At 47.6% G+C, this 13,236-nt stretch overlaps 1 protein-coding gene across 1 annotated transcript in view; it reads left to right on the top strand.

Moving 5' to 3' along the window:
* Positions 1-13,236, top strand: part of DEPDC1B (DEP domain containing 1B) — a gene marked incomplete at its 5' end in the record, with an annotated part of 71,252 nt that overhangs the window by 18,446 nt on the left and 39,570 nt on the right. The window contains 3 exons of the mRNA XM_019517822.1: positions 4,303-4,433; positions 8,792-8,839; positions 12,393-12,533. Of these exons, the coding sequence (XP_019373367.1) occupies positions 4,303-4,433; positions 8,792-8,839; positions 12,393-12,533 (320 nt within the window). The remainder of the gene's footprint in view (positions 1-4,302; positions 4,434-8,791; positions 8,840-12,392; positions 12,534-13,236) is intronic.

Genomic DNA, 13,236 nt, shown 5'->3' on the forward strand with positions numbered 1-13,236 from the left:
TAGGTTGGCTTTTTCCTGGGCATCAGTTGTCAGTTGCCCCATCTGGTTTAGCAGGGGTCCAACGTTGCCCTTGCTTTTCTTCTGGCTCCCCACATATCTAAAAAAGGACTTTTTATTGTCCTTGATGTTTGTAGCTAGCTGGAGTTCCATCACAGCCTTGGCTTTCCTGGTTTGCTCTCTGCCAGTCTGGACCAGATCAGAGTATTCCCTCTTTGGTGGTTCCAGTCCACCATCCTTTTGTTGGTCTTCCTTTTAAGAGGCTGGAGGTCTGCCAGTTCCCTGGAGAGCCAAGGGGGCTGCTGTGCCCTTTTGCTGCCTTTCCTCCAAGATGGGATGGGCTTTGCTTGTGCATCCAGGATCACTCCCTTGAGGAGCAACCACTCTTCCTGAGCTCCCCTCCCCTTGGGGTCGTGGTCCCTTAGAGCCTCACCACCCAGCCTCCTGAGCTTGTCAAAGGTCAGCTTTCCTTTACAGCAGATGGTGAAGGTGATCAGTTCATGGTCACTGTCACTCAGCTTCCCTTTGATCACTGATTAGGTCGTCCCCGGTTGCCAGTATGAGGTCAAGCAGCACTTTACCTCTTGTCGGCCCGTAGACTTCCTGCGTCAGAGGTCATCACAAGAGAAAGATTTGTGACCACTAGGATTTGGCTGAGCGCTCCTCCCACGAGATGTCTGGGTAATTGAAGTCTCCCATGACAACCATACACCAGGAGCGTGCGGCCTCAGCCAATTCCCTGGTGAACTCCTGGTCAAGGTCTTGACCGTGGGTAAGGGGTCTGTAGTAGACCCCCACCATAGTATCCCCTGTGCCATGTTCCCCATGGATTTTTAACCCAGAGGGTCTCAAGTCATCCACCATGGGTGCCAATGTCAGCTTGCAGGGACGCGTAGCTTTCCTTGACATAGAGAGCTATGCCCCTGCCCCTTTTCTTTACTCAATCCTTCCTGTACAGGGTATAGCCATCTATACCCATGGTCCAGTCATGGGTGGAGTCCCACCAGGTCTCCGTTATCCCTATGACATCGTAGTTATCTGCATTTAGCAGGAGAACAATTTCCTCCTGCTTATTCCCCAAGCTCCAGGCATTTGTGTACAGGCACGCAAGTGTCCCTGTGGGGGCCCTTGCTCTGCTTACATCTTGTTCCAGGGCTGGGGTGGAATCCCTTAAGTTCCTTGGCTTGCTGGCTTTGCAAGTGTTGCTCAGCTGGCCAGCAGTGGCAGTAGTTCCCCCATCCCCCAGTGGTCTTAGTTTAAAGCCCGGTGGAGCAGGTCAGCCAGTCTGGCTGAGAAGAGCCTACTCCACAGCGGAGAGCAGTGGAGGCCGTCCTTTCCCAGCAGCTCGCTGCCTCTCTCGCCAAAGAGCGGACTGTGGTCATGGAAGCGAAAGCCTTCCTGATGACACCAGAGCCGCAGTCTTTGGTTGACTACCTGGGTCCTCCTCTCCCCACTCAGCCCATAGCCCGAGACTGGGAGGATCGAAGAAAACACCACCTGTGCCCCCAGACCCTTTACCCCCACACCCAAATCCCTGTAGTACCTCATGACCTGGCTGGGAGCGCTCTGAGCTGTGTCATTGGTGCCCACATGGTTGAGGAGCATGGGATAGTGGTCTGTGGGCTGGAGGAGCTCGGGGATCTTCTCCGCAATGTCTCAGATTCTGGCTCCCGGTAAGCAGCAAATTTCCCAGACTAAGGGGTCAGGGCAGCAGATTGCCCCTCAGGATGGAGTCTTCCACAACAAACACTTTGCGTTTGGTCTTGGGGAGACCGGGGCTGGTAGCTACAGTGTAGGCCGTGTTGCCTGCGGGAGCTGGCAACTCAGCAGGCTCTGCTGGGGCTGCAAGAGGTTCGTACCTGTTGCGAAGCTCCAGCAGGGCAGGGGCCTTGGTGTGGCGGGCCTTGGGGCCCTTCGCCACCTTGGTCCAACCCCTGGGCTAGACAGTAAGGGAGGTCCTAGAGTCCTCCCTTGTCCTGGAGGGAGACCGTGGTCTACCCTCCGCCTCCCAGGGGAGAAGGGCCTGGCAGTAGGAATCTATCTCCTGCTCACAGTTCCTGATGGCATGCAGTGTCTGGACTGTGGCCTGGAGCTCCTCCAGCTAGTGCACCAGAGACCCCAAAAGGGAGCAGACTTCACAAGGGGAGGTAGCCATGCTTCTGGGCCCCAGAGCCTGAAAAAGTGACAGGCAGCCCCTGCAGCCGAGAGCCAGGGGCTTTGTCTGTGAGGAGCCCAGAACCATGGGCTCTGTCTGTATTGCGGTTTTCGAGGTGTCGGGGGTGGGCGGGGGCTGCAGACCTTGAAGGGACCCTTAGGGTGCGGTGCGTGCCCATCCGTGTCATGCCGCTGGTGGGCTGGCTATGGCTGGGACTGGCTTCCCTAGGGGGCTCACAGGCATGGCCTCGGGCCCTCCCACTTGCCCTCCTGCGTGAACTCCCATGCTAACTTGTATGCCGGGTCTAGGAATGCACCTGTTTGCGCAGCCTGTTCGCGCAACTCCCTGGGGGGCTGGGCAAAGTAGGACTCTCCTCGGCTTACTTAGCCCGTTCCCAGCTGTCTATGTCCCTCCCTCCAAGGGGCCCTGCTTACCTTCGGGCAGGCTGGGCTTGTTGGGGGTCCTGGGGTTGCTCCTGGGTTCCCTAAGCTCACGGGAGTGCAGCGGGCTTACACCCGTGCGTCTTGTACTGGAGCCGGGACAGCCCTCTCTAGGACTCAACCTCCACAAGATCTGGGAACAGCAGCAGTGGTGGGCTAGGGGAGGGAATGTGATGCATGGAGGGAAAAAGAGGGGGCGCTGAGAGAGGCAGGTTCTGGGGTTCTTTCCTGCTTTGGGGGTTTGAAGTTCCTGTTGCTGCTCCCACTGTCTAGTCTGCTTAACCCAGTTGCAGGGGAACCTGGGAGCGGGGGGTGTAGCTACCCTTGCAGTGGCAGTCACTGTATATACACCTCTCTTCACAAAATCTTGAATCTACCCATGGAGAGAGATAACATAAAACCTATATGCTGGGATAACTTTGCTCAGTCTGGACGTTTACCCCCTGAAGCCATCAGAGGTATACTTACTGGTATAAGCTTACACTTTTTTTGTCGATATCCATATTATGGTAACTGCTAAACAAGCCATTATCTGCTTTTCCTGCTGTTTAGTGGTGAGGTGCTCTAATAATGATCTACTGAGTGAGATTTCCTGGCATGAAGCACATCTATTCATTCCAATGGCATTTACATTGGTATACAAACTGAAGTACATCCCTCCAGGTTACATTTAGGTTCATGCCCTTTTATAATTTATTAGAACAGGTAATCTGGTGTAGGGAGTTATCTCTTGTGTATATGAAAATACACTTTTCCCCTCACAAAAAAAAGTACGTTTTTCACAGTGCAGGTGGAACCTTACCAATAATTTTTATATCTCAAAATGACATGCTGACTTTTTTTAAAGAGTGTCTTTTTCATAATGCAACATGAATATATTAATGATCATAGGAAAGTTGGGCTACAGTGACTTCATGAGGTCATGTAGTCCAGCGCCCTGCTCAGGATAGGATCATCCTGGACTAAGTTATCCCAGCCAAGTGTATGTTTAATCTGCTCTTGAAAATTTCCAGGGATGAAGATTCCACAGCTCTTCTAGGTAGCCTTTTCAAAATGTTCAACCTTCATAGTCAGAAAGATCTCTGGCCTGAATTTTTCTCTGTTGAAGCTTGAGGCCTTTGCTTCTAGTCCTGTCCGCTGCAGTCTCAGAAAAAAGTCTATTGCCATCCTTTTTATAATTGCCCTTCGGGCATTTTTAGTCTTCTCTTCTTTAGGCTAAATAACCCTAGTTTTTCAGCCCTTCCCCATAAGTTATGTTTCCCTAGCCTCTAATAATTTTTGTTGCTGTTTGTTTTTTTTTTCCAATCTGTCCACATCTTTCTTGAGGTGTGGGGTCCAAAACTAGACCCAGTACTCCAGGCGTGACCTTCACTAGTGCTGAATAGAGCAGAAGAATAGCTTCCCTGAATTTGCGAGAGATGCTTTTGTTTAGTAAAACCCAATATGCTGTTGGGGTTTTTACAACATGAGCATACTGATGGGTCGTATACACTGTAAACCCCTAGGTTCTTCTCTTCAGTTCTGCAGTCTAGCCAATTCTTCTTCAGCCTGTATTTACATTTTACTTTGCCTCAAGTTTCCATGCATCAGGGACAAACCTAATAAATCAAAAGGCATTTATTTTAACAAGTGAGACTTTCCACATACCAGCCATTTGTCTTTTTCAAAATCAATTGATACAAATACTACATTTTCATATCTTTTTAACAGCCTGCAAAAAGTACTGGGTCTGGATTCCCTGGATGAAGTGTTGGACACAAAGCTTGTGAACCCAAAGCACATCCTCCACAATGTGTACAACATCAATAAGCAGGGCATTGTCATTTTAGAAGATAAATCAAGTGAGTGACATCGGAGTTTTTATTGTGTTTATATGTCTTCCCACATTGATTTTTTTTTTAATGTTGTTGTTTTTCTTTTTGTCTATTTTGGGGTCAGTTACTACTTGCTTATGCTAGAAAGCTTTGATGCTTTAACTCAGCGGTTCCCAAACTCTGACAGATTGCATACCACCAGTTTAAAACTTAAGCCTTAAGTATCACCAGCAAATTTTTCATACACATAGGTGTTCCCCTGTGGGGTCAGGCCAACTCCCAGGATCTCAATATTGCGCTGTTAAACAGGAGGGTATGACACAATTGCACATATACAAACACACAAATCAGTTGGATGCATACATACACACTACCAACTCAGGCACATACACATCCAAACTAGCCAAGGCACATGCATACCTATCACTAATTCAAGCACATCCACTATACACCCCAAAAGTTAGACAAAAATCAGTTGTCCATACCCATACACTCAGTACACATACACAGATCACTAATTCATATATCATGCACACAATGACATATACACTCACAAGTTCACACACGTACAACCCACCTACACATAGGTAAGTTCCTAACTTGGATGCCTTGGTATGTATGTGTGTGCTTGGGGTACTTGGGGGAAGGTTAAGGTGAGAGAGAGTTAAAAATGTAGGGAGTGGAAGTTGCCTGAACTGAGATTAGAACTGGTGGACTAGAGAGAAGCTGACTGAGGAACTGAGGCTTGGGGTTACTTAAAGTAGATTGGTGCTGGAAACTGAGGCAGACAGCTGAGATATTGGGGGGTGGGGATGCAGATAAATGGTGGCAAGGAGGAGACAGCCAGGAAAGAGAGAGAGAGAGAGGCAGAAACCTGGGAGCTTGGGACTGGAAACAGGCTGACAGCTTAGAGACTGTGGGGGCAGATAGCGTGACAAGGAGGAAACAGTCAGGAAACAGACAAAAACCCAACTCGGGGTTTCAAAATAACAGGTTTATTAAACAGACAATACACTACACATCCCCATGGAGTTATTGGTTCCCACACACACGCAAGCACTCAATGGCAGTAGGAGAAAGAGGCTGGAAAGGGGTCCTTGTCCAGTAGGTGTTGTCCAGAGGGGGGTTGCCAGCAGGGCCTCTGGGTGGATAGGTGGTATGGCATGGTGCTGGTCCAGATGGAGAGGGTATCCCCAAAGAGTCAGTCTTCACTACCCCTTTTTATGGGGCAGACTACCTCTGATCTCCTATGGGGAGGGCCTGTCCAGGCAAGGTCAGTCCTGTCCCAGAGGGCTCCAGGTGTTCTTACTGAGCATGTGCAGCCTGGCACAATGGTGGGTTGCCTCATCTTTTGTTTCTTGAATGCTGAGGGTGGTTCCAATGGCTGGGTCGTTGGTCCAGGTATTGGTGTTGATGGTTTGGTCATTCAGAGGGAGCTATTTTTACACCTACTGCCATTGTCTCTCAAGCACTCCCATTCATTCAGGAACCAAGTTACATAGGAGGAGTTAGGCGTGAGTCATGGGTTACACAACCAGGCCTGGGGACAGGATAGAGACTTGACAAACAAAATGGAAACTTGACATGACTTATGGTAACTTACATATGTAGGCCTAAATTATATACTACCAGTAAAACAGTAATACAGAACAGTAAAAATCAATATAAACATAATAACGATACAATATAAAGAAGGAGAAAAAACAAAACAAATACAACTTGCTACCAAAATAAAATGCTGAAGCTTATCCTATGTCTTAGCTCACTTATACTTATCTGTTGGGAATAGAGAGGGAAAGAAAAAGTCAGAAATGGTTGGGGAACAGGGGGGGGAATGCATTTTAAAAGAAAAAAAAGAAAAACTGGTGTTTTTGCTACATATTTAACAGACTGTGTATTAAAACAACATCAAAATCTTTAGTAACCCTAAAATATTGTTTTATCAATTATGGTAGCCATAAAAACAGTTAAACTTAAAAAAAGTTGATCACAATTAGTTGCATGATTAAAAAAAAATAGTCGCAATTAATTGCAATTTTAATTGTGCAGCTAAAAACTCAGAATTATGGAGGTAATTTGTATGATGTGGGGGTGGGGTTTGTGTGTGTGGGGGGAATTTGTGAAGGTGTGTGGGGTTTGGAGCCTGGGCAGGGGGGGTCCCTGCAGGCCCTGGCAAGATGCAGTGTACTGTGCGTCAGGAGTGAGGGGCAGCAGCAGAGCTGGGGGAGCTGTAGCTTGGGACTGGCAGACATGGACAGAGACACAAACAGACAGACATACACACACAGACACAGTGCCCAGCCCGTAAGTCTGTGGAGGAAGCGGGGTAGGGGGAGAGAGGCAGATCAAGGTCCCCACAGTGACGGAGGGAGTGGGACAGGGGCAGGCTGGGGTGGGTTGAGGGACAGAGCCACGGGAAGCTTGTCCGGGCGGGGGCAGGCACAGCTGCCCACCATTGCATACGCCCCTGGGGGAGGCACATGCCCCCTGGATTTGTGCATGGGGCAGGGGTGGACTGCCCACTGCACGCTGGGCTTTGCGCCTTGCTACCGCTGCCTCTGGAGCTTTGCGGGACACCATATGCCTTTTGTGCACTGGCTGCTTTGTGTCCCCTGCCTGCCCGGTGGTGGAGGGCGCGTGGCATCCTGCGCAGTTCTGGAGGTAGCACCAGTGAGTTGCAGAGCCCAGCATGCAGTGGGAGCCTGCCTCCATCCAGTGCACAGATTTGGGGAGCACATGCCCCCCCATGCCTGCCCCAAGGCTTGTACAGCAACGAGAGCCCCTCCGTGCACCTGGAAAGGCCCAGGCTACCCTGGGAGAGTCCATGTCCTTTTGTGCCAGCCCTGCCATAGGGATGGGGCAGGCTAGCCTGAGGAGAGAGAACCCGCGGGGAGCAGTGGACTGCCCTCTGTGCGCTGGGCTCTGCTCCTTGTTGACGTTGCCTCCAGAGTCGTGTGGTATGCCATGTGCCTTCCGTGTGCTGGCTGTACTGTGTCCCCTACCTGTCCAGTGGCAGAAGGCACATGGCATCCCATGCAGCTCCAGAGCCTGATGCTACTGCCTCAGGAACTATGCAGGATGCCATGTGCTTTCTGCTGCCAGGTGGACAGGGGACACAGTGCAGCCAGTGCGTGGAAGGCACATGAGGCTCCCAAGGCGGCAGCAGCAGTAGTGGGGTGCAGAGCCCAGTGGGCAGCCTGCCTCCACCCCATGCACAGATCCAAGGGGAAACGTGCCACCTGGGCTCTGACCATCCCACCCCCTGCCCCAGGGCCTGATTCACCCCTGCCCTGCCCCTGCCTTACTTCTCCCTCACAGTGGGGGTTTCAATCTTTCCCCTCTTCCCCTCCAACACACTTACCTGTTGGGTTGGCAGTGTGCAGCAGGCTGCAGCTGAGCTCTGTGTGTGTGTGGCCCTTCCCACTGGTCTTCCACGTACCACTCCCAGGTCATCTGCGTCGTGTACCACAGTTTGGGAAGTACTGTTTTAACTATTACAGTATACTTAAAGTGATAACCCCATCCCTAAAATAAATAGACTTATGCCAAGTATGAAAAGAACCTGAGTATAGGTTCTGATTTGAAGAACAAATTGGGTTTTGCTGATATAAAGCACCTTTATTTGTGAGGATAGAATTATACTAGGCTTTAATCGTCTGTGCAGTAGAACGAACTCTCTACTTACCTGTGAAATGTCCCTTTGGAATGAATTTATCTTTTCATAATCAAAGTGTTCAAACCTAAGGAGTATGAAAGGTGAGGGAAGAAGATAAAGGAGCAGGTTTCCTATCAAATTTGTGTTCTGGAAAAGGGGAATAACTTGCATTTTCCCTCCAACTAACCTGAGTGATGTGGGAGTTTGTGTCTTTTCTTACTGTCAGACCAGTCCCTTACTGTATCTGGGCTGGGGACTGCTTGAGTTGAACTCATTGTCACAGTGTTGCAAAAGCTTCAAAAGAGTGTATCTATTTTTAATATATACAAATAAAGCTTTATAAGTCAGTAAAATATAAGGGTTGAGCAAAAGGTTCGTCACTGAAAAAAACAAAATTGTGAAAAAATTAGAGTGTAAAGTTCAAGTTCAAATGTAATTATCCTTGTCATTGTCCCATATTACTATTATTACATTTTGTGTGTGGTCCTCCCCTCTCCCCCCAAGATCTGAGGTGTACATGAAAAAGGCAGTTGGGACGTAGTACTTGATGAATCTTGATTTGTAGTATTTGTCTAAAGAGCCAACTACTCTGATTTAAAGATATTAGAGAAATTGTTATCCACCAATTACAAGTAAACACATATTATATCTCTCCTGTATCTTGTCAGATTGCTAGTTTTTTAACTGTTTAAATTTTAATATTCCCCCATCACTTCTTCCCCTTGAGCAGAAGAACTACCTCATTGGGTCCTGTCAGCAATGAAATGTCTAGCAAATTGTAAGTATACCTACCAAATCTGTTAAAACCCAATCAAACTAATTCCTTTTTTCTTACTTTGTCAGATTTCTCTTATTTAAGGGGTCAAAATATGTCCCCTGATGCATGTACAAGAAAACAGATTGAAGAAAAGGAATATCCAATTGCCAAAGCAATCTATTTCCTTTGAGCATGCAAAGTTATTTTGAGTAGAGATGTCACAAATAAAAGTTCTGAATAAGTCATTGTCAGATGGTCCAGTGATGAGTGTATAGAGGCACATAACTTAAAGGCTAAAATTGTACATAATGATTGTTGCACGTGTTGAAATGGGTGATCATCGGGGATCTTGGTTTTCTCTGATAAAATCCATGATTAAAATGAAACCACTATATATAAATTTAAATTGTAAGTATATCAATAAAACATTGTGTTCAGTTGAGAGTATAGAGATATCTATATCTCAATTGAACACAATGTTTTATTGATATACTTACCATTTTAAAGCAATTTGAAAGCCTACCAGTGCCTCAATCAGTATACTAAAACAAATTCTAAATATCTGTACATTTTAGTATTTGACTTTGGGTCTTCTGTTATGGAAAATCGGAGCTCTCCGTGCCCTCTTAGCTCACCAGGATGCAGGTCCAGGTCCCTTACTCCCCACCCAGTGCCCCCTGGCACCTGCTGGTGCCCCTCACCTCCTGCCCCCAGGCCTACCAGAAGGGGCCCTGAGCTGCCAGGGCTATGGGGCCATGGACCTGGGTCCACGGTGCCTGAACCTCAGCTGCTGCCCACAGGAGGCAGTTGCTGCTGCAGTGGACGAAACAGAGCCCAGCTTCCCTTCCCCTACAGGTGGCATGGCCAGAGTGGAGCCCAAGGAGGGGCAGGGGCAGGCTGCCTTCTGTGAGCTGAGGTGTGGGGGTGGGACTGGCTCCCCATCACTGCACGCACTTCCAGGTGGGGCATGGGGCATGTGCCACCCAGATCTGCGTGCAGGGCTGCGGGCTCCCTGCCTTGCTGCCCTCCCCCTGAGGCCTCTGCAGCCCAGCGGACAGGACCTGGTGCGGCAGGGCAGAGCGAGGCTGGGTGAGGAAGGTCCTTGCCACTGCTGCAAGCCCTGCACTGCCCTGGCAAGGTGCCCTCTGTCTGCCCAGCAACAGTGAGGGGCACAGCACCACGCCATTGCCCCTGCTACTGCCGAGTGGGCGCAGGGCGCCTTGCCAAAGTGGGGCTCACAGCAGCAGCAAGGAATTTCCCTGCCCAGCTCCACTCTGTCCTGCCATGCCAGGTCCCACCCACAGGGCTGTGGAGGCCCTAGGGGGAGATGAGCAGGGAGGGGAGTCTGCAGCAGGCAGCTTGCATCCACCTCTTGCCCCATGTACAAATCTGGTGGGCACATGCTCCCCCAGGAGTGCATGCAGTAGCAGGGAGCCAGACCCTTTTTCCCCCCACCCCGCCCCATCCTGATACCCCTGATTGCACCCTGCATCGCGATGCCTCTCAGCCTTATCCGCCCTGTTTCCGCTCCTTCCATCTTGGCATGGATTCCCAAAGAAGCCTACCTGTAACTCAGCAATATTATAGGCAGCCAGGGACACCTCAACAGAAGCACATGGCTAAGGTGCAGGGTGCTGATCTCCTTCTTGGACACCAGATGGTGCTGCCATGCTCTAAAGAGCTTCAATCAAACTGCTGCTGATCATTGTTTTTGCTGATGGCTGAAGGTTTTTACTGAGTTTACTGACAGTTGGCAACCCTCTTACACATGCATGGCTGATCCTCAAGTGGATTAAAGCAGCAGTTTGTAATAAAAAGCGTTATGGGCAGCATAGCCAGTCCCCTAATTAAATGTTTTCATTGCAAAAGGCAGTGTGATTAAACGGATTCTCTTCTGTATAGGTTCAGGTACTGCATTGCTCATCACCCTGTTGGATCATCTTCCGGTGATTATATTAAGTAACAGTTTCCATATGTTTGCTCTCTTATCCTGTTTCCAGGAAGAGAAGCATATATACAGCAGAATATATTGGTTGGTTAGGGTTTTAGGTAATTTCTTTATTTTATTTTCTATTTTTCTTTCCTTTTCTTTTATCCCCTTTCCCCCTTTTGCTTTTCCTGTTTCTTTCTTTTTCTGTGTTTTACATAAAGAAAATGAAATTACTTGCAGTTGAAGCAGAAGGTGCTAAGGACAATCAGGTTGTTAGTTGTCCTTAGTGTCTGAGGGAGTTTATTATACTGTCTCAGACCAGCTCTTGAGAAATGTGTCTTTTGTATGAGATGAATGTTATACTTTTTGTGAAGAATTGGATCTTGGGTCTGTCTTAAGAGACAGGTTTCTAGCCCCCAGGTCTTACAAAAATGACTTTATGTAAATGTATGGTCACCTTATAGAATGGGAGGAATAATGCTTGCCTGTCTCCTAAGCTAAGCATGTACTCGGTACACTCTGCTACTTGTTTTGAAGCTAGCCACTGCTCCCTTCACTTAACAATCATTGGATAACCTGGATAGGGAGCAAGCAGAGCATTGGGAAGTGCACAGAGGAGTTTCTGCCCGGTGGAGACAAGGGTCCAGGCTAGAACCCAAGACCTGTTCCCTTCTAGAGTAGCAAGCACTTTACTGAATCACTTGCCCTCTAGCTGGTTCTCTTCCTCCTTGCTTTACATACCTCTCTCTCTCTCTCTTTGGCCCAGAAAGTCAGCTTCAAAAGGAGCACTGGAGAGGGGTCTGCACAATACCTGATCTGTGGTATCATGGCTTAAAATAGTGTGCTAGAAAGTTAGAAAGATGCATGTTCAAATCCCATCTGGGCAAAGAACCTGCATCTGTGGCTTCCTAGATGAGTGCCTGTTTGGGCCAGAAGGAGTCTACGCATATAGCTGCATGTATAGCTGGCCAGTGTGTAGCTACCTATTTTTTCTCAGTCTGCTTGTGCACACTTGCATCTCAACAATTCAGGAGAAGCAGAATCACTATCTATGCTTAAGTGCCAAAGATGCCACTTAGCTAGAAAACTGCCATTTAAATGCTACCTTTAGTGTTTACAGCTAAATGAGCATCCATTACAGTCTTTTCAGAATTCAGGTGAGGTGTGGAAAGGACAGGCAAAAATGTCTGTCAGAACAATGGGTGCCTATACACAAGCAGTGAGGCTGCTCCTGTGCACCGTAATTACAGCATGTCAGAGCAGACTTGATTAATCAAGTCTGCTGGAGTGTGGTAATTACTATGCTCTTGCAGACTCCAGTGTCTTATGTATCGGTGTCCCCGAGCTTAACAATGGAATTGGGGTGCTTTAACTAATGCTTGTTTGAGCTTTAGATAAAGCACCCCTCCCACCATTTTTAGGCACAGGGATGCTGATACATGAGAGGTTCTGGGCACTTTAATTACAGCGGCTCTATGAGCCCGCACCTGGAGCACATATATAAATGGCTCATGTGACTTAACTTCTGGTATGCCTTTTGTTACAAAGTGATCTAAACTTCCCATGTCCTCCCCATTTTTTATTGACTGTATACAAAAATGAATGATCTTATTTGTGGTTAAAAATGCATTTTCTCTTTTGGAGGGCCCACCTGCTCAGACTTGAAGCAGCCTACATACACAGGATTTGAAAGGGATGTTTTCAAAACCATAGCAGACTACTACGGCCAAATGAAGGAGCCTCTTCTCACATTTCATCTTTTTGATGTTTTTGTCAGTGTTTTAGGTATGTTGTCTTCTGATGTATTAAATTAACCAGGGACTAATTAAAGGGGGCTGGGTCTTCTCTTGAATTAACTTTTTATAAAGTGTGTCAACAAAAGTGGAATGATCACGCTGGACTTATTGCAGGGCCAGTCAAGAGCTAAGATGTATAGGAGCTACCTAGTACTTGGATGATATCATTTTGGAATCCCAGGTACTATATATGCAAATCAAGGAGTTGTGGTTGAACACTTGGTAAATATTAGATTGTAAAAGCTGAATGAAAGGCAAGACTTCATTTGGTCCCATTATTTCTGATAAGTGGAAATAGAAAGAAGTGAGGATCAAGAAGTGTTGTAGATTTGGTTTTATTTTTTTTTCCGCATAGGAACCATCTCTGGCTGTAAATAAAGCATTCTAATATTTGAGCCCTAAGAATGGGTTAGATGAATGGACTATAAGGTGGATAGAAAACTGGCTGGATTAGTTAGGTTCAAAGGGTAGTGATCAGTGGCTCAATGTCTAGTTGGCAGCCAGTATCTAATGAAATGTCCCAGGGGTTGGTCTTGGGCAAGGGTGGGCAAAATATGGCCCACAGGCCAGATCTGGCCTGTGAGGCCATTCTGTCTGGACTGTGGGGCCCCTAAAAAAATTTTTGAAAATTTTTAAAATTTATCTGTCCTTGGTTTCTGTAAAAAAAAAAAAAAAAAAAAAAAAAAAAAAAA

The sequence above is a fragment of the Gavialis gangeticus genome, unplaced genomic scaffold (assembly GCF_001723915.1).
Source record: "Gavialis gangeticus isolate Ggan-Ray unplaced genomic scaffold, GavGan_comp1, whole genome shotgun sequence".
NCBI classification, from domain to species: Eukaryota; Metazoa; Chordata; order Crocodylia; family Gavialidae; genus Gavialis; species Gavialis gangeticus.